This window comes from Motacilla alba, chromosome 3, assembly GCF_015832195.1.
Source record: "Motacilla alba alba isolate MOTALB_02 chromosome 3, Motacilla_alba_V1.0_pri, whole genome shotgun sequence".
NCBI classification, from domain to species: Eukaryota; Metazoa; Chordata; class Aves; order Passeriformes; family Motacillidae; genus Motacilla; species Motacilla alba.
In genome coordinates this window covers 112,201,331-112,223,204 of record NC_052018.1, presented here as the reverse complement: position 1 = coordinate 112,223,204, position 21,874 = coordinate 112,201,331, and the positions used below count along the sequence as shown (strand labels likewise).

Below are 21,874 nucleotides of genomic sequence, written 5' to 3'. Positions count from 1 at the left end.
ACACTGGCCTCCTGCTATACCTGCTCAGCTTCCTGAACATCAGGATGGACTGTTCTGCTGCTTTGAGGAGGCTGTCCTTGAAGATCAAGCACCTTTCATGGGTCTCTCTGCCCTCTAGGGCAGACTCCCAGGAGATTCTACTTACCAGTTCCTTGAACAAGCCGAAGTCCACATGCTTGAAATTTTGAGTGATTATTATATTACTCGCTCTCCTCACTTCCCCCAGGCTCTTAACCGGCCACCTCATGGCACTGCAGCCAGGTATTCCCAAAACAGTTCTTCCTTATTCAGGAGCAGCAGGTCCAGCTTCCACCAGTCAGCTTTGTCCAGCACCAGCACCATAATGTCGTCCCTCATGCATTCCATACATCTCCCAAATTCCTTATCCCCACCACATTGCCCCTTCCAGCAGATGTGGGGAGTTTCATATTCTGGAAGGTTTAGCCTATGGTCAGAAAAACAAACCCACTTCTGGATAACCAGCCTTGTGCATGAGTTAACAGCAGAATACTCCTATTGGGACTTCACAGGCCATATTCCTAATATTCCAATTAGGACTAATATATATATGTAAATATCCCAATATTCCTATTGGGACTTCATAGCCAAAGTGCTTGTCACCAGAGCACACTGTAGGATCACAGCTGGAATCCACACCATGGAAATGCAACAATCGCAGCCCCTTTGAAAAAGGTCCATTTTGACAAATCCACCAGTGCAGGATCCCTGGAGTACTTTGAACAGTGTAGAAATACCAGCAATGCAGCACAGAAGCGTTCCCTGACAGCCAGTTCAGGTGAGCAACACCGGCTCATTTCAGGACCTGGTTAGAAGAGGCATAACATGACCTACCTGAGTGATGAAAGCTCCAAAGCCAGACAGTCCAGAGGGCAAGGCCAGGAAATGAGTAAAAGAAGAAATATTTCTGTACCTTGTGGGCTCAGTCCCCAGCATCAGTCAGTTCCAATGACTGCCAGGGATTTCAATTCTTTTACAAATGACAGGATCTGCCAAGCTGCAGATGCATAACTTTGGGAACCTGATGCTGTGTTTTAATGAACCTGGATACCAGCTGCACCTTTGTGGTTTATAAATCAGGGGACAGGTAGGTTTTTTGACCTTTAGCTGAATTCCCCCTCGTAATCATCCAGCCTCAGTCAAAGGAGAGTGAGTATGAGGCAAACCTGGCCTTCAGCATGAGCTGGAGCATGCAGTTTGCACAGGCCCTGAACAAGGCTGGTGATGTAAAGGAGTGTGATTTGACTGTGACTCACTCACCCTGTCAGACAGCCCTAATGCCTGGCCTGGCTCCTGAGCAGGAAGGAGCTCAGGACTTGGCCTATCCACGCACTGACTCTTGAGCCATTCTCATCTCTGCCACCAAGCTGGGCTCTGAGCATCCTGCTCCACCACCACTGCCACCAGCCTCACGGGAGCACCTGATAAATGCTCCTGAGTTTATCTCACAGCAGCCACGCAGCATGGATTTCCACCATGGCAGTGATAAGGCAATGACAGGACATTAAGAACCAGATTTTGTAAAATGGAATGTGGTCCAAGTTCCAGAGAGTTTCAATAAAGCTTTACTTTGCCTCTTGAGCTGGTTTGAGCTCACTCAGAGCTCCTGGAGTTCAGGCCATGTGAAAGTGCCAAGTTTCACACTGTTTTGCACATGAAACCATAAATCCCTCTCCAGAACCCTAGGGGCATGAGGGGGGTCGCTGCTCAAAAGGTTCATGAACTTTGATAAAATGAGGCAGATATCAGTGTTTGTAACAATGTACTAAATTAAGTTCTGTCCAAAAGTTTTTCATGGGCCAAGAGTACAAAATAGGTAATAAGAACATGCAAGCTTTGCTGAATCAGGCCACCAGAAGAAAAGTCACTGCCATATTTAGTTCTTTCTCTTTTTCAGCCAATTCATTGCATTATTTTTCCCTGGAAAATACAATTTTCTCTAAGATAATTTTAACTTTTGGTACATATCTAGCCCTAATATTTTCCTGTTTTGTTTACTTTTGTTTCTAAACTGTGCACCTACCAAACAGAGATAAATAACCATGTTCTAGGAGGTGAGGCTACCTGAAAATGTTTAGTTGGCTAATCCTAAAGCAGTTGTTATTCTGCAAAATATGTAGAGGTGATATTTGCTTGCACATATATGAAGTAATAATTTGACAGTATTTCTCACCAGCTCACTTTCAGTAAAAAACTAAATCCAAGAAATAGGAAAATCTTTGGAAATAGCAGTTACCACCCCAAATCCTTTACAACTCTTGGTTATAAGTTTTCAGTGACAATTACAACCAGAATTTTCACTATCTTCTTTCAGTGAAGTTTTAGACCAAAATTTGCCAATCAATGTCCAGGATGCTCAGAACACAGAATTCAGAATAAAACTGAGAAATAGTTACTCACCTACCCCACAAGAACATTAAACTCTGGTGCATAGCTGCTTTGAACCCCAAATTTCAAGGGGAAAAACAGATCTGACAGGCAGATTTGAGGGTTAGTTATGACAAATAACAAGTTGTACCCTTGCCAGCCTAGCACAGCTCTGACACAAAGTGGGAGTCAGATTTTCTTGCCCACAGAGCAAGGGCCAATGGACAGAGGAGTGAAAAGGACTCTGATTTGATCCATACCAAAGTCACCCATGCAGCTGATTCAGGGGAAGCTGTTTAGAGCATCAGCCATCTCTTTCCTTCATATGTAAATATGAAACCTTATTTTGACATCTATTTACCACTGACATATTGATTCATTTCCTAATGAGCAGGATCAGATGGTCTGACAGCCTGTAGCACTTCAGGGTTTTGCAAGCAGTTTACAAAGCCCTTTACTCACTGGGCAATGGTCAGTGAGGAGCCCAAGATCCAGGGGCTTGGAAATATTTCCCTACCCTGGCAGCCATTCTTTAGGGAACAGCAGTCCCCTATGGACTGCCAGACATCCAGCACTGAGCTCTGGGAGCAGCACCAATGGTCACTGAGGACAGATTTTCACCTCCTGCCTGCCTAGCACACTAAACTGACACGACTAAAGGGTAGTGAAAAAATGCAAAATCTGAAGGAACCTTTAATCTCTTTGGTTAAAAAGAAAAAAATGCAACCGCTTACTAATGGAATGTTAAGATTGTGTATTAAACCCACAAAAGTCAGAAAATGAAGGAATTAAAGACTCCCTCGGCTCTTTTAACCCTTCCCTCTGCCTGTGTGCATTGCAGGCTTTTCATTACACAGCCACATAACAGTGGGCAAAGGGACAGAACCAGAGGTGATGTAAAGGGGGAGCAGGGCTTGTTATGGGGTCCAGAAATGGAAATGTTAATAACTACTCATTTTGTCTCGTAAAAGTTTAGTGTTCAGCATTAAAGAACAACAGGATACTAAAGAAACAGCAAGATGTTGTTATGGAGCAGAATGAAATCCCGAAGAAATGAGCTGTTGCTCTCTGTCAATATTTTGGTTGCAATGGTGTTTATCCCCCTTGAACCAAAACAAAGGTAAGGTATCACTGGTAACTGTCCCCCAGCTCCTGCCCACATGCAATGGGCTGTTTGTCCTGCACAAAGCACCCACACCTGGATTGAAACCCCTCACCATGTTCCCCCTCACCAGGCCTGCAAGCTCCAGAGCAGCTGCACACTTCCCAGTCCCTGCTGCACACTTCCTCCTCATGAGCAGGGAAATATTATTATCCTGGCTTTCCAAATGAGAATCCTAGGCACAGAGAGATTAAAGCTGAGCGTTTCAAAGCATCCCAGTTAATTAAAATGACTGGAAAATGGGTGTCCAAATTGTTTAGATACCTTTGAAGTCTCGGAATAATTATATTGCTCAAGGTCACACAGGGAGTTTATGGCTGACCCACAACTTGAACCCAGATTTCCAGCGTCCCACTCCAGCACCTTAATCACAAAGCCATCTTTGCTTTCCAGTTTAATACTGGCCAGACCTGGTCCTCATGCAAACTGGTTACCAAGGGATGAAACCTGTCATTATGCCATATAATGGAGCTATCTATCTCTACCCTGCAGGATAAACAGCAGGGCATTTAGGCACCTCCAAATTCTTTAAGGTACATATCATTACAAAACACTTAGGAGGCAGGAAGAGCTATTTGAGAATTAGCACACAGGGACAGCAAGGGACTTTTCCAGCTCCACAGCTGAGTAATTTGCTGTCTCTCCCGTCCTTGGTCTGGAGGCCCCACTGCTACACTCCTCTTTTTCCTGATGTTGTATTTGACTAGCAGCATTTCCTGTTAAGTTTTACCCACAAAAGCCTTTCCCCGTTGCTGTCAGCCTGCCTCTAAATTCCACTACTTTTTGTGACCTGGCCCACTTGACACCACAGCACCAGTGATGCTGTTTCTTGCCATCAGACTACAGCACAAAATAAATCCCCGAAGTTATTCAGAGCAGCACAGAGACTTCAGCAAAACAGGATAATGGTGGAGGAGTCTTGTCCCTAAGGAAAAATTCATAAAGGACCTGTTGGAGAGAGCTCCACACCATAAAGGAGAGTTTCTGGGCAGCACTACCAGACATTGCACTGAATGACACCACACTCTTGCCTCCGGGGTCCTTGGTGAGAGCTGTACTTCACAAACCAGTTTTGACATCCATTAAAAACCTTGATCCCAATTTCTCCTGAGCACCCGCTCCAATCGCATTTCGAGCTGCAAGCCAGAGAGCTGCATTTCCCAAATGCTGATTCCCGTCGTTGGCAGAGTCCTCAGGCCTCGCTATGAACAGATGCGGACACGGAGCAAAACTTCCCAGCTAGCATTTGGTCTGGGCTTCTCCCTAGACACACCAACACCCTCCAGGATGTGGAATGCAGTGGAAGACAGAGCCCAACATTAAACATGTATACACACACACACACACATCCCTTCCATGCTGACTTTTTATCACGGAGGTTGCTAATTTCCCATGCTAAGAACAACCTTAGGAGCTAACATGAATTATGCGTCTCATTCGGAGCGCATCAAAGAGCAGACAGCCTTTTTAAAGGAGTCAAGATCACCTCAGCTGTGCTTTTGTTATCTAGCCCAAGGTTAAGGATTTGGCCTTGGGCTAACAATTGGCTCAGAAAACCGGGATCATGTAATGAGAGTTCCAGGAAGAGAGAAAAGCCAAAGCTTGGTAAAGGCACACTCTTCAAAGTGTCCCAGTACTTGACCTTCTTTTTTTCCCCTCCCCTCCCCCCGAGATGCATGAGGTAAAGAAGAGAGGAATGGAGCCTGGCACCCTGAAGGAAATACTCCCATTGAGAGGAACCTTTCCAGATTCTCCCCAGACACTCAGGCTCATGGAGAAAGGCCTGCAAACGGCTCACCACCGAGATGGAAAAGCAGGCAGTAACCCCTGAGTGGCTCAGGGCTCAAGAAGAGACAGCTCTTGAGAAGGGCAACACTGTGATTATTATCTTTGCTATGAAACAAAAATTAAGCTGCTTCTATTTGAAAATTAAATGCAACCCTCAAAAACAGGCTCAGACCCTCCAGCAGGCCTGAGCTGCAACAGCCATCTGCCAGCAGCATGGCCTGCTGGGTTATAGGGGGCTCTTTGCAAAAGACTCCGTTTTTTAAAAACGTATTTTTGTTAGTTGGGGTTGTTTTGTTTTTTTTTTCTCAGAACCTGCACACAGGAGAGTCATAGGCCGTTTTCTCTATTTTTGCTGCTCACAAAAGGCAGAAGGCTCCACCCAGCACCATTTTCCCAGGGCTTGGTCCCTCTCTCCGGGGAGCTGGCAGTGGCACGCACCAGTAACCCAGCAGGTGTGCAGGAGCTCTCTCTAAATGACTCTGCCCTCTAGGGTACATTTGAGTTATATTTTCAAAGATGAAAATCTTTTCATCTACAAACCTGGGAGACTTCTTTGCCCAACACGTCAAGAAGCAGTTAACTATTAACTATTTCTAAAACAAAAAATAACACAAAAGGAAAAAAAAAATCACCAGACCAGGAAATATGAATCAATTAGTCTTTGATCCTCCCCTCAGTAATAACATCTAGAGAACTTGGGTTACTGCTAATCCTGAACAACTGAAAATGCTGATGGACTTTAAAAGTACCAGTGGTTAAGCAAAGGAGAATTTCAATTCCATTCCCTTCTGATCTTTGAGTCTCAAGGTGCCACTCTGAGGCCTCTCCCCAGAGAATGTGGGGAAATTTTCTCGTTAAGAATCTCAGGCTCCATGGCGTCCTCATGAGATTCCAGCAAGGGAAGATTCAAAGTAATCCTGCTGTAAGTCTGGACACTGAAAGCAGTACAATGACAACATATTTGTCATTTGAACAACAGGAATAAAAGAGTAACAATAATACCAGTGTTTCCAGAACAATGCCACTCATCTTTTTTTCACTTAAAGCTATTAGGCCCACCTTTCATCTACAGTGCCAGGGCAAGGAAAAAATATTTCACAAATATGTCATACAGACTGTGACATCAAAAGTGCCTTCATTCTACCATTATGATGTCAGCTAGAAAATCAGGATTCTTCATGAAAATGGACCAAAAAAATCTGGACTCAAAATGAGGAACTGCTTTTAAGTAAAAAGTTTTTTCATTCAAAGGAGGAGAGAAAATACAAGCAGGAGAAAAAAGTTGTGTTAGAACCAGCCTTAAAATGGAATCATTTAGAACCAGCCTCCAAATAGAATCAATCACAACAAGCCAGAGTGATGCTCGTAAGAAATAATACAAACCCTGTCTCCCTTCCTAACTCCTAAGGAGTCAATAACTCCCTCGGTCTATGAAGTTGTATATGAAGGTATCAATAAATGCTGAGAAAAAATGCAAAATTCAAGTTTATCACAGATTGAATCATTGTTTGTGGCTGTAAAGCAGAGGCTGTAAAGCAGAGGCAGCCACGGGCAGATAGCCCTTCTCCCTTCCTCCTCCCACCACCACTGGCCTTGCAATTAAGCTTCAATATGCCTGGGAGTAGATTATTGATGTGGAAACAGCTATTTCCATCAGCCGCAGACATTCTATACTTTTGAAGTCTGTGGTTACAGAGTCATTATTCCATACAACACTTTCCCATCACTAGGGTGTGCAGGATGCCATAAAAAGTGGTTTGTGCGAGTTCCAAGCTACAGGAGTTATGTCAATGGTTACCTTAAATACATTCTTTTTTCTACGTGGTCACCCTGCCTCCTGAGGAGTTGCTCTAATAAAAACAACTGGATTGTCTGAGAACCAGCTCAGTAGAGCTGTGCTGATTTGCAGATCTGGTTGATATGTCCATCTTTTAATCTGCATATTGTCTCCAGGAAGATGATGATGATAGTAATAATAACAGTAGTAGTAGCAATAAAAAAATAATAATAATAATTTGCTTCTGTTTGCAGTGAAACACTGCTGGAGTTGAAGGCTTTGTTTTAATGAGACACACTGAATGAAACAGTGTCCTGCAGTGCAAGAAGTACATGTCAGCCTTGGCATTATGAGCCAAGCTACAGTACAATACCCATAATTTTCTTGGTGATCTCCCAGAAAAACCTTCTTAATTTAATCTCTAATGGGATTATCAGCCTCATTAAATTGTAAATCTTCCTCAGTCCAGCTGTTGTGGGAACCTGAACTTTCATAACATTATCAATTTGCTGCTCTGCTCTCTCTACCTGAAGTCCCCTTCGAAGCTTTTAACACCTCCCTACCTCGGCAATGAAATCCCTGCCTTTTTTCAAACTAGCCCTGCTGATCTGCTCCCTTCCTCTGCAGACCTCACCCAGTGGCTCTGGACTGTGGAGGCAGCCAAGCATATTTTGCAGAAGGCCCCGCAAGAACCGACTGTGAAGAGCAAACCCACCTCTCCTGAGCCAGGCTGCCCACTGCAAACTCCCTGCCCCTGGAGAGGCACAAGAGCCCAGCCTCTGTTCCTCTGGGGTGGGCAACACAAGGCCAGGCAGGTTTTCCAGCTGAGTGCCTTCACAGCACCGTGGAAACAGATGGAAAGGAGCTCGGGCCCTCATCTTCCCGGCAAGATCCCCCCCCCCCAGTCCCTGCTGTTACGGGGTGTCCCTGCTGTGCCCCGTGGGGGCATACCTTCAGACCCACCCCAAAGTCAGATTCCTGCTGAAGCCTGGGACAAATCCTCTCTGCAAAGGACACAGAACCAGGACAAACCCAGTGCAGCTGCTTTTCTAAGTGACCGTTTCACAGGGCTCCCAGACAGAAGGTTGCTAAATCCTGGAGGACACTGACAGGTGGTGAGATTCCAAAAAAAGGAAACTCCACCTTAGGAAGCCATTACTGTTGGTTGCAGGCAAGGCTCTCAGCAATACAGGTAATGAAGGATTAGCACTGGAGAGACAGGAAAGTAGTAATCTTAAAATACTTTTGGAATTCTTTTTGTGCCTAAGCAAGGCAAAAGCAGTAACCATGTGCGTGCCTGCTTTCTCACACACCTGCAAAACCTCTTTGGACAAATAAACAGAAAGAAAATTGGAGAACAGCAAAGTCATATTCTGAAGGAGCTGGAATTTTTTTCCTTGTACACAGTAGCCTAACAAAACAAACCACTGTTGCCTGTATCCAACACCCTCCTTACTGCACTAACATGTACAATCCAAGTGTCCTTCTGAACCCACCTTCTTGTTCCTTTCCTATGTAACTAAAAAACAAAGTGGTCTGTGCCTGTAGCAATCTTTAAAAATGCATTTAATGCCTTTGGCTTTTTTATTATTATTTTCAGCAGCTTAAGTCAACTGGGAACAAGATTTGTGGTTGTCCTGTTTTAAGATCACATATCGAGTTCTCATAGCAGCAGTCTGCCCTCCCAAAAGGGCTTGCCTTGATATCAAGGAGAAACTAAACATTCCATATCCATAATTAGATAAATAATACTTCAGGCAAGATATGGCACCTTTAAAAGTGCCTTTTCAGGCTTGGATTTTACTCTGCTTGTTACTACAGAAACCATCTAGCAACCAGAATCTAACACAGACTCCACCCAAAACAGAGAAAAACAATATAGACAGGGTAGGTTTTTCCACCCCCTTTTTTTTCTCCCTTTGACCCCCCCCCCCAACTTTTTCTTTCTTTGAAAGGGTGGGTGAATGCTAAGGAAAAGTATCTTACAAAAGGAGAGGAGCATTTTGCATGCAGTTGAAACAGTAAAGCTCTGATTACAGATGGCAGCAATGAAAGCAGCAGTGAGTAATGAGCAATGAGAAATGCGTAATGCGGGATGAGGATATAATTTCCACACATCGGCTAAAGAAAGGTTTACACTCTTAAGCAATAAAAACAAACCATTAAGCCAGACCTGCACTGTCAGGAAGTATAAAACAGTTCTTGAAACTCTGCAGTTACTATACAAAAGCTTTTGTTTCATAAACTTTTGTTTCCTGATCTTCATAAAACATTAACATCAAGCTGCCATATGGCAATTAGCTGCCTCCTGAAATCAATAAACCCCCCCCAAAAAAAAATCAACAACTGAGGAATAACCATTCAATGAAATAGCTCAATAATTATCCTCTTCTAATATCGTAGCAAAGTGGGTCTGGTACAAACACAGCGTGGATGAGCTCCTCCTCCACAGCTGAGAGTACAACAAATCATGTTCCTCTCTGAGCCTCGGGGGTGGGGTGTGAGCCTCACCTGCCTGGCAGGGGAGCAGGGACGTGGCCACCCCAACCCTGCACGGGCAGGGAAGGGGCGCACAGCTGGCTGTGGTGAGCCCAGGGGAGCCCAGCAGAGCAGCCCCTGCTCGCTGGCAATGGCCAATGCTCTCGGGAGAGCTTACCTCAACTGAAGATCCTCCTCTACATGCTGCTGACCTCAGAAGTCCAACTGAATTTTGCGCAAAAATTATCAAGCCACTCGACAAAGCTGCTACTGAGTCTCAAAAGGACAAGGAGACATGCTGATCACATTTGTGTTTAGAGAGATGCTTATCTGAAATGCACAAAGGGTGACATTATCTATCACAATCTCTGCCTATATAGATCATATAAGTGCCTAGAAGCAAAATGTTTAGGAGCTATAGGGTAACAAAGGCAGTTTTGCCTTCAAAATATTTTGCTTTTTCTCCTCTTAAGAGGAAAAAAAGCTCTTTTCTCCCTGTAGAGCACTATAATACTAATAAGTACTAAAGAACTAAAGTAAGTACCAGTGTGCTGTGCTAACAGCATACCTTTAGTATTTAGCATTATTTAGCAGTCATTACCAGACTTTCAAAAGATGCCAGAAAGCCCAAACCTTTCAGAAAGGCTGTCTGATCATCAACTCTATCTAAAAGACTTCAGGAACCCAACTGATCTCTAGGAGAACTTCCTACTACTCATCTGTGAAAGTTTGTTCTGTTTCTTTTACTTCAAGTCCTAAACAAAGTCTTTGGAGCAGCACTCTCACACCTCCAACCTGGAGAGTGAGGTGAAGGTTAAGGCTTTAAAGGTACAAAAACAGTTCTGCAGAAATTTATTGACGTGCTGAGCATGACACCTGCATATTTCCTCCTCAAAATCAGTATGGAACTGATGATTCTGTGGCTAACACTAAGCAGTTACAGAAATTCTTACAAGAGTGGCTAACTTTGCAATGGTACATTGGCCTCCCAGTACATTGGGCTGAGGATGCAATTCCTTGTCAAGCACCAGGAGGTTTGCCTGTGCAAGGAATGCGGCACCGTGCCATGAGCCAGCTCCTGCTCATGCACAGACAAGTGCTGTAGCAAATTTTTTGGCAACAGAATGAGCATCAATGAGTTCTCATGCCTTGCAGGAGAAGTAAAGCAGTCACCACTCTCTGAAGAGCCTCCCTCAGTCTGGTCACACATGAAGGAGCTGTGAGACTCCAGCTTTACAGCACCGGAGCTGAGGGTCTGGTTAGAAGTGCTGTGGGTTCTTTACAATTTCACAGGGCTGGGATCACACTTTTCATGCTCATCATTAAATTTTCAGCACTTGTCAGCTTCCTCAAGCTTAGGTTTTACAGTACAGTAACACAGCTCTGGCTCGACTGCACAACCACACGTCACAAACACCAAATCCTTGCTGAACCTCCACTGCAGCCCTGACAACCTTGCCAAAGCAACAGCCACAAACTCGTCCAGCACCAGGACAGCTGGCAAGAAGCAAAAGGCAAACCAAACTCCTGCACATGCAATGCTTCACCCCTAAAAACATCAGCCACCACCAAAACAGCACCTGGAGATGTCCACTCAGCCAGCCCACAGCTGCTCTATGGTATCAGCATGAGCAACATCAGCTACCTCTCAAAATTAAGCAGAGCCCAAGTGCAGAGTGGTGGATTGTTCTCTGACAGCTGCTAAAAACACTGCTGGTACAAAGAAATACCCCCGTTTTATCTCACCACAAATCCTTACAGCCCAAGAGATTTTTAAGCTCACAAGAAAAAAAATGGAAGCAGCCAACAGATAATTAGTGTTTCTCTGCTATCCTCTGTACCCTCTGCTTTTTGTGAGGAACAGCAGTAAAGGATTGTTCTACGAGAGGCCCTGTAAGACATCACCAAGTCAGCCTTTCTGATCAGCCCATCTAGTTAGTACCACTGCTGCAACCCAGATGATCCTGGTAAAAAAAGGATGAGTTTGGGGAGGGCCAGGACAAAAAAGAGGGGTTCATTACCAAAACATCAGGAGGCCCAAATCAGAGATTGCCACAGCTGACTTAGAGAGGTCCCTGCAGGGCCCATTGCACACATGGCTTCGGGAAGTGTAGCCACAGTTCGCCAAATCCAGAACTGGACCCAAAACAGGGCTCGAGGCAAGGACCAAGAAGCCCATTTTAGCTCCTTCCTGCTCTCCTGTTCCAGCACAGCTTCCACACAACACCCCCAGGCTCTGCCTGCCACACCAGGTGTGGAACATGCAACAGGCACAATCAGTATCAGCTTTAATGCTCTGTTTGCCTACTGCAAATCACACTTTGCCCATTACAGGGAGGATTTAAAAACCAATACGATGATGCAAGCACAAGTTGTGATGACTGCACAAGTGAACCATTTTTTCTTACAGACTGGACTTCTCAGAAAGAAATATCAGAATTCTATGGTTTATTATCCGAAATAGATTTAGACATTTGGGAAGAAAAAAAAAAATGTTTCCAACACAAAACCCTGGAAATAAAGAGAGGCTAATCTGCCAAACAGCAAAACCATCAGCTGAGGTTAGAGAGGAGGCTGCATGTGACAACAGCTTGCTGCATGTAGGGCAAAAATTGCAGATTGATTTCACTGTAACACTCCACAGAAGTGAGCTCTCATCTGAGGTGAGGAAGTATGCAAGGCTTTTCCAACTGTTAAAGACAAGGGCCAGTACAAATTAGGTAAGTATTCCTCTTTAGCATAGATAATCACAGAAAAAAGGATGACATTTTAGTTTTTATTATTTCATATTTGGCCAGGACTTTTAAAGGAAGGACTTTTAAAGGAAACATCAAACATTCACTTTTCTGTAGGTCTAGAAAGGATTCAGTCTTCCCCCACCCCCACCTCCCACAGGATTTCTATTGGCCCTTTTATTCACACTGCAAATTAGTTGGGAATAGCAGTATTTATACTAGATCAGCAACGTCTGGTTCTTATCCAAATGTTCCACCTAAAGAGGATGCCAGTTCTCATGGATTGGACAGCCCACCCTGCAGCATTCCTGAGAATTGTACAATATAATCTTGAAAGTCAGCAGAGTGGATTATCCACTTTTTTCTGGACTTGAACTTGTGACCTTAACAGTAGCACAGCAGAAAGCAAATGTGCTATGCACTTTGCCATAGTAACCTTCCATGTATTCTTTTCAACTTAAATACACACAATTGAAACAGCTACAATTTTGGAAAATTATGTACAAACCCTATATTTTTTTCTTTTTTGATTACATATAAATACAAATTAGCTATTCTTCTAAAAAGTGGTTATAATAGTAAATAAATACAAAATAAGAATCTGACCATTATACTTCATGTGCTGGGGTTAAACCCATATAAAATGTACAACTAAAATACATTTAAAATCTTTAAAGGAATATTTCTCTGATTAAAATATTTGTTTTCCCAACTTTCTCGTAGACATAAATATATTTTCAAAATAGTTGTGTTTTTTTTCTTTCCATTTCATTACATAAATAAAGTCTTCATTGGGAAATATTAAAGTGTCAGCTATTTTTTTTTTTTGCATTTGTCTAATATATTTGCTGTGTTAGCGGCACCCACAACCCTCCACAACCATATCTTGATAGTTCTTTAATACAACTTTTTCATTTTCATCAAGGTAGAGCATGGAAATAGCACTCAGTTCTGTCGGCACACAGCAAGCCTTGGGGATTTTGGAATTCACTGAATTGACCAAAGTCTGAACAATGGCATGGTTTGTTGAGTTTAGGTGATCTGCCAGTGGGAAAGGACATTCCCCGTGGCAGTAAAAGGCACTATACCCCGGCGGGGCAACAATCCAGTCATTCCACCCCACATCATTGAAGTCCACATATAACGGATGCCTTTTGCAACTGTATTTGTGGCGTTTACGCTGTTTGTGTTTCGCTTGACGCTTTTCTCTTTTATGGAGCGGGTGTCCCTTGCCATCATGCCCAAACGTCACTAACAATGGCCTGAGCTGAGACCAGCTATCTTCATCCTGATGTAAAGACCTGCTAATCCTAACGTGCCTCTTGGAGGCACTGTTCTCTTTGTCCAAGTGAACCACCTCTACCACAAACCCATGATTAGGTTGTCCATGTGCAATCCACCTCAAAACAGCTGGCGTTACATCAAAACTTTCCCATTTACTTGCATTATGATGCACCAACCTGGTGTCCAAAAGTCTTGTGACAGGGTCCTTAGAGGTGGCTGTGGCTGGCTTTATAATTTCATAAATATTAATACGGTGATGGTAGCTGCTGTTGTTCTCAAAGGCTCCGTGCACCTGTTTCCGAAAAATCTGCAGTTCGGCTGAGGTGATAGACTCCTCGGTAGGGATGGAAGTTAAATTAAAGAAGAAACGCCGCGCTGTTTTCCCACTCGTTTCTGGCAGTTCTTCCAAAACTTCTAATGTGATTAAACAGGGAAAATAAAAAAAGAGAAAAAAGGAAAAAAAATCAGAAACTGAGACAAACAATCCAACCCCTTAAGACTGTCTGCTGATGGCAGCTTCCAAATGACAGCTACCACATGGGACACACAAGACCTGAAAGACTTTCAGGCAGAAATTACTGTGTCCCTTGTTTGTTTGTGCAAGCATGTATACCATGAAGTTAAAAATGCTTCATTCATTTTAGATATTGGATTGGATCCTGGTGGCCTTTGCCTTCCAGGTAGTTATCATTAGAAGCAAGAACTGTACAGCAATAATTTGGACTTCAAGGACATGAATGAAAAACTCAAGCACTGGGGAATTATTAAAACTGGTGGACAACTTTGGGCAACTGCTGCATTTCTGATTTTTTTCTAAGAATACAGCTCTAACATCAATCCCTTAAACTCCATTCTGAAAAACATTACTCTGCAATTTAGGTGGCCTGAAAATCTTGATGTATGGATTTTTGAGTGTTTAATCACACACAAATCATGTATCAGCATCATAACGGTACCTTATGAAGCACACCCCATATTGACCCAAGAGGGCCATAAAGAGCAGCAGGAAGATTCAACTGCTGGAATAAGGGTGGATGGAAAAGAGATAATGAAACGAAGTCACCTCCAAACAAGAAGTTTATAAAACCACCAAAACCAAACATTCAAGGAGTCACTAAACTCCAGGCCATTCCCACCTTTAAGTAACAACAGAACTGAGCTTCAGAAGGAGCACAATAGGGTTGCTAAGTACATTATTGCTACAGACATTAAGAAGTTAAGTATTTCCCAAAATAAAACTCTCTCATGGTTTTTAACTTTGGTGCTAAACACACTGAAGGGAAAAAAAAAAATCACTTTTTAAGGGGGAGCCAAACCTGCTATTAGCAATTTTTAGTGGTGTAACCATTCCCTTTTGAATCCAGTACAAATTTTTCTACAAGGTAAATCTCAGCCTTATGGTATTTCAGGACCAGACCACTATTTGCTAATAGGCAAATATTTTTGAATGGTCACAAGACAAACTTCTGCTCTCAAGAAATCACTAGCACAGTGAGAACTCAGTGAAGAAATGGGAGTCACACTGATTTTCTACCAAAATTTTAAAAAACTGTAACACTGATTTTTTTAACAAAATCAGCTATTGCTGTAATCATGTAACGGCTTCAAACTGTGGATTTTTACATTTACCTAAACCTTATCAACTTTGCCCTTTCAACTCCTCTATCACTCAGCCCCTTGCCCACAATCCTCGGGTTTAACATGAATGACCCACGTTCTGGCTTTTCCCCATTAACTGCCAGGTTTTTACTTCCCGTGTAGGGAAAGGTAGATGAGGAGAAGTTAGATTTCACCATTCATCTTCCTCACGATAAGGCTTTCCACTAAACAGCCCTTCTCAGAGGCCGCCGCCTTTTAGAAACTTAAAAACTAATTAATATCTTTTCTTGACACAGTTTCGCTCTAAAAGCAGGGGGAAAATGAGTTCTCATTGCTTTAGCAGCGGGGCCACTGCACGGCAGCACCGTAGAGCCGCAGCCAGAAGCAATTACGACCTGGGGAAACCTTCCCAAAAAAAGCACGTGAGCGACACGCGCCCCGCCGGCTGCGCGGGCCCGGTAATGCCGCAGCCGCTGCTCCGGCCACGGGGGCCGGGAATCGCCGCCGAGCGCCGAGCGAGGCTCTGCCCCAGCGAACCGCCGCCCCGGGGGGCTGCAGCCGGGGAGGGGCCGCAGGGGCGCCGCTGGAGGCCCCGCAGGTGAGAGCCAAGCGCGGCCACGGGGCTTTGGTGAGCCCGGGCGGGTCGGGCTGCAGCGCTCCTCGACGGCAGCCCCCGGGATGTCGCGACCGATTGTTTCGCTGATCTCTCACGGGGATTAAACGGAGATTAGAAACCTCCGCAGCGGCCCGGCTCAGCCGCGCGTTAGGGAGCCTTCCCTGCCTTCTAGCCTCGCAGGAGAGCAGCGATCTGTGGGAACGCTTAACGCGAAGTCGCTCTGGTTTAGCGGGAAAAGTCAATAAACCGGGAGCGGCCCGGCGGCCGGAGAGCGGCGAGAAGGGAGCTGGCAGAGCAAGAGCTCCGCGGCTGAGCCCGTCGGGCAGCGCACCCGGCCGGGAGACGCACCGCTCGAACCCCGCGGTACCGGCGGGAGGAATCCGCCCCCCGCTCCTCCTCCGGCCCTGCCCTCCCCTCCGCTCCCGCAGCCCGCGGAGCCCCCGCCCGCCCGTACCTTCGTGGTGGAAGCTGCGGACGGTGTTGGCGCGGCTGGCCGCCCGCTCCAGCGGGAAGCCCAGCGCCGCCGGCTGCCCCAGCTGCTGCCCCGCGTGCAGGCGGTAGAGGTCCAGCATGTAGGGCGGGATGACGACGTCCTTGCCGGGGCTGGGCCGCCGCTTCAGCCCGAACATGTGGAGCAGGCGCAGCTCGAACTCGCTGAGCAGGTCCTCGGGGCGCTGCGCGGCCGAGGCGGCGCGGCCCGGCTCGCTGAAGCGCCGCCGACCCACCTCCGGCATGAGCCCGGCCGCGCCGCCCAGCAGCGCCTGGCAGAGCAGCAGCGCCAGGAGCGAGCGGGTCACGGCAACCATGATCAACCTGCGCGGAGGAGGAGGAGGAGGCGATGGGAGCCAGTCAGCGCGGACACCGCGCCGGGGGAGGGGGGGTACGGGCGGGGACGGTCCGCAGGTGGGACCCACCCCGGCGCCGGGCCATGGCCGGCGGAGCCCCCGCCGCGGACCGGCCGGCGGAGCCCCCCGAGGGGCCGCTTCAGGTGCGCAGCGGCACCGAAATCCCCGTGGCAGGAGATCAAAGGGAGCGAGGCGGGACGGGGGAGCGGAGCGGGGCGCTCCGCAACAAAGGAGCGCGGAGGTGAAGGGGAGGAGGGGGCGCGGCCGGGGGCACCGCCGGGGCCGGAGCGCAGGTGTGCGCCGCGCCGGGCCGGGCCGGGCCTCCCGCGGCCGGCACCGCTCACCGGGAAGGGAAGGGGCGGCTGCCCGGCAAAGCCAGCTCCCCCTCTGCGCTCCCGTCCCGACCCCCGGGCTTCCCCCCACACACCCCGCTGAGCCGAGCCGCGGGGGCTCGGGGCCGGCTCCGCTTCCCCCGCGGCGGGGCAGCGGCTTCCCTCAGCGGAGGGAAAAGGAGAGCTGTTTTCCCTTAGCGGAGTGGAAGAAGGGGAAGGAGGAAAGTACATATCCTGCTACGTCCTTAGCCAAACCCACAGGATGACATTCTCCCCCGCGAAACTTTGGGCTGGATTATTATAACAGTAATAATAGTTATGATTAGTGTCCCGTCCCCCCTCTCTCTTCCAGAGCGCTAGCACCTCCGCCGTGGCCCACGGAGTCATCCTGCGGAGAAGGCTTTCAGCGGATCTGCGACCGCCGGAGCTATACCTGTGTGCAGCAGCAGGGGTTGTGTCTGCAGGAGGGTGTTCTGCTCTCGGGGTGTTTTTCCCGCATCACTTGGTGTTACTCCAAACTTCGCTGCTGCTCCTCTACAGCTGCCGAGCAGAAAATAGAAGTTCCCTGAAGTGCAGTCCGCCTCGGAAACATACTTTTAGCAGCTGGTTGAGGAGGCAGAAGGCAAGTCCCAGCCAGGGAAAAAGCTTCTCCCTTTTAAAAGCAGCGATCGTGAAGTTGCTTCTTCTTCTTCCTCCTCCTCGCGTGTGTGTGCCTGCCCGTGAATGGGTCCCTACGTGTCTACGGAGTTAAAAGGCTCCTTTTCAAAAATGTCCTTTGCATCACGCTCATCAGACAGATGGACATTTACCGAGATTCCCGCAGCAACATCAAGATGAAGCTTGACTTGTCTCCGCTCCCTTAAAAAAGAAAGGCAAAAGGAGGGAGGAGGGTAAATAAAAGAGGAAAAAAAAAAAAAAAAAAGGGGTGGGGAGCCGCCCGCCGCCGTCCCGCGTGGAGCGGCCGCGCTAGGGCACCGCGCCGGGCTCCCCGCCGGCCCCGCACCGCACCATGGCCGGGGGTGGCCGCCCGCCGCCGCCGCCGGGGCTTTTTGTTGCGCGGCGATGTCACGACCCCGGAGGCTCGGGGGCCCGCGCCAATCACAGCCGCCCTGTGGGAGCGGGCTGCGGCCCCGCACGGCTTTTAAAGGAGACGCCGCCTCCCTCCCTCGCTCCTTCCCTCCCTCCTCCCTCGCCCGCTCCCTCCCTCGCCGCGGCTGCCGCCCGCGCCCGGGTCGCGGTGCCGCCGGGGCGAGGGATGGGGCGGGCGGCTGTCCCGTTAAACCGCGCTACCGGCGGCCGATCCGATGCGGGAAGACCCTCGGCCCGCCCGGTCCCGCTCCGGGCGGCGGTGACGGAGCGGGACCGGGCCGGGTCGAACAATGACCCATTGTAGAGCCCGAGCGCTCCGCCGCCGCAAATCGGATTAACGCCGTGCCCCGGACTGCCGGGGCGGTAAGGTGCGAAGGTCACGTAAGGTACCGGGAGAATCCCGGTGCTTTAGAACTACTAAAAAAAATACATATATATACTTATTTCTTTTTCTCCCCCCACCAGAGCGTGGAGCTCGCTGCCCGAGCCAGGGGCGAGGGCTGGACCTCTGGGGGTTTCCTCGCTCTCCTCTCCGAAAGAGAAGCGCCCGGACTCGGGAGAAGTCTCCTCCCGCAGCGCTGCCGCGGCGCATCCGATGCGGGCTCAGCCCCGTGCGGGCGGCGGAGGGGTTGGGCTGGGTGGTTTTTTTAAGATGTGGCTGCCCTCCAGTGGTGGAACGGCGGCGGATCGCCCGGCCCGGAGCGGCAGCCCCGGCGCGAACCGCCCGCCCGCGGCCCCGCACCTGCCCCGGGGCTGAGCCGCGCTCCCCGCGGCGCCGGGGCCCTGCCGTGCCCACGCCGGTGCTCCCCGGGCTGCAGCCTCCACAGCTGTGGCATCGCCATGGAGCAGGACAGCGGTGGCACGGGTGGAGAAGGCGGGTCCGTGCCCAGCGCTATTGTGCTCCCAATGCCATCTGCATCCCTCCATCCCTTTTCTGACACAGGCAAATCTCCTGATACGACGAGTAACTCGCGAGCAGGGCTGTGTCCTTTGCCCCATCTCTTGTTTGTCTGCCTGGGCTCTGCGGTAGGGCCAGGCCCTTGCATAGGTATGCGATACCTAGCAATTTAGGGTCCTCATCAAAGCCAAAGCCATCGGCACACCGTCATTAGCCGGGGTCCTGCTGCCTTCCCGGCAAGGCGAGTGCTCTGTGCTCCACCTCCTCTTCCCAATATCTCTCAGGGGCTTCATTTGCAAAAGGCACAGCCCGCCTGTGACACCTTGAATTACTGCGGAGGAGGACTGAAAGCAATAACAACTGAGACAGCTCCATTACCAGCTCCTCCTTTGGGAGCGGCCTTTTCCCTCCATCTCACTACTTCTTAGTGTAGGAAGAACACCGATTTGGGACAGAAATTCAGCACATTTGGGCTAGAATAATCCTTCCTGTGGACCTTCTTCCCTTGGCTTTCCTATCACGGCTCCAGCAATTCCCATGAAACATCCCTGCAGGATGAGGAGCTCACCCAGGGAGGTACACACCAAAACAAACCACCCCAGAACTGCACCAGCATAATTAAAGAGCTGCTAAAGCTCCTTCGTGCCGGCAGCTCCCAACACTCGCTAACCTGATTTTCACTCTCCACCGTGCACACAGCGGGAGAGGGGACACCGAGCAAGGTGAAATCCCTCAAAAGTTGAGTTCTTTTTCCCTTGCATTCCAGTGCAGATAATGTTTAATTTTATGACTTCCTGCAAGTCTTTAGCATGAACTGAAAGTTCGTGCAATGTGACTTCAGGGTATGCCAATTATGTAAATCAGCACTAAAATAACAATGGCAACGTAGTTTACACATCACTGACATTAAATGAGCACTTCAACTTCTAATTGCCATTCCAGTTCAATCTTAGTGGGTCATGCCAGGAAAAAGTCATTTCTTGCCTCAACACTTACTGCCTGTGCCTGGAGCACAGGCTCTACTGTATGCCCAGCACAGCGTTATCTCCAGGAGCTCTCTATATTAGGATAATGAGCCTCAGAAGGGAGAAACGTGTTTGTGGTTGCTCTGAGGGCCTACATATGCTCTGATCTGATACCAACAGGGTCTTGTAGGTCTGCCCCTCTCTGATTTTAAGTATAAATAAGCTCTCAGACACTTCTCTTGGCCATAAAACACCTTGCCCTTATACTTTGTCATGTCTCAATCTATTTTGATCTGGAGCTGCTGGGGCAGCAACTCTGCCTTCCCATCCGTTTCCTTGAGGGCCCAAAAAACAACACTGAAACACTGATAACACATTCCCTGAGTGCACTGCCACCCACCCACACCAGAACTTCAGCCATGGCCTCCCACCTTCCCCACAGAAAGATTTCTCACCAAGGCAGATCCAGCTCCATTGAGACAGTATCCTAGAATACAGAAGAAAAGGTTAAAAAGTGTTATCCCTGAAGGTTTGGTTGTAGCCCGCGTCTCCTCAGCACAAAAACTGACTAAACTCTGCCTTGTGTTCACCCCAGCACACCTGAGTTCACCAGCTGAGAAGCATCTTCATGATTACAGAGAGAATTGGAGACAGGTGGATTTAGGTACAATTCATTGGAAGCAAATGCTCCACAAACGAGCCCTTGTCCCCTTCCCACTCCTAGAGCTGTGCAGCAGCACATTTGAGATAAAGAAATTAAAGCTCAACCCCTGCATTTCCTGCAGCTGAAATTCCTCACAAGCTCTGTGAAAATGAGGAGTTGAACGGTACATCAGCTAAATATACAGCCCCATCCAGGTGGGCTCCTGGATGGGCTGGATATTTATAAAAGATATTTATAATTTAATAGAGTTATTTCAAGAGCAATCCTGCTCTTCAGCCCAAGCCCTGCCAGAGAGAGAAACCACCACTTACACTGAAAAGATCTGTGTTAGTAAAGCTGACTGTGCATATTTGTTAATCTCCTTTGTGAGATTTCACTTCTGCCCTCCAAACTACACTAATTCATTTCTTTCTTCTTTACCACATGCACTCCTTTTTTTTTTTTTGTCTTTTTTTTTTTTTTTGGCAGGTGTTTAGCCAGTAAGTACTCAATTAGTGGCACCTGCTGCTAATGTTTCAGATCCAGGTGTTCCTTGCTAGGACCCAAACACAGCTGATCGATATCAACTTCAGGTGTTGTTGGGTTTTCTTAGTAAAGGGGTGGAAAAGTATCCAAATAAGGGCATGTTTTACAAAAAGGAGAGAGTCTTTTTGTTTCAGGGTAGACAGGAAAGAAGAAAATCTTTTCTTCCCTCAGAATTTTCTCTGTCAAGTCCTGTACAAAATCACATTTATACACTGCCACAACATAATGTCTTTTTTTCCAGCTTGGTTACACTGTGACCAGCACTGCTGGTGGCTGTGGGCAGCAGACTTCTGCTGGAGGACTTAGATGAGAAAGGCTCTCTAGGATGTGTGACCACAGCTTGCAGTCCTTAACAAAATGGCCTGAATTCTGGTCTAGTTAGAGACACAGGCCTGCAGAAACACTCGCATCACTCTGTGCACGGTGATACTCAACATTTACTACTGGCACCAGCAGCCCCGTGTGACCAACGCGGAGCATTTTTGAGATTCCCACTTTAGACCACTGTCCCCTGGATATGATAAGTATGTGAGACATGAAATATTAATGCTAGTGAGCTTTTTTTTTATGGATTTTGCACGTTTCAGTGAATAAACCTCTTGATAAAAGTCTGTGCTGAAGTATGAAACATATACACAGTACAGCATCAAATGTGAGCAGGGCAACGGCCGAAAATGAGTTAAGATGTGTTAGTGATGTTGAGGTTTTGCCTTCATAAGGGGTAGAGATTAT

General features: G+C 47.6%; 1 protein-coding gene across 6 annotated transcripts in view; it reads right to left on the bottom strand.

Annotated features, from left to right (window-relative positions):
* Positions 1-18,549, bottom strand: part of BMP2 (bone morphogenetic protein 2) — a 67,446-nt gene extending 48,897 nt beyond the window's left edge. For 2 of the 6 annotated variants that reach the window (XR_005256393.1, XR_005256394.1), the window contains exons 1-4: positions 17,435-18,211; positions 16,279-16,637; positions 13,786-14,023; positions 9,769-9,920 (exon numbers count right to left, since the gene is read on the bottom strand). Coding sequence is in view for 3 of the 6 variants with exons in the window: in XM_038132659.1 (XP_037988587.1) it covers positions 13,179-14,023; positions 16,279-16,630 (1,197 nt within the window). In the remaining 3 variants the exon portion in view is untranslated. Of the gene's footprint in view, positions 1-9,074; positions 9,921-12,027; positions 14,024-16,278; positions 16,638-17,434; positions 18,215-18,530 lie in introns of those variants that run through there. The other 4 variants (XM_038132660.1, XM_038132659.1, XM_038132658.1 and 1 more) reach the window with 4 other exon arrangements.
* Positions 18,550-21,874: the final 3,325 nt, after the last annotated feature.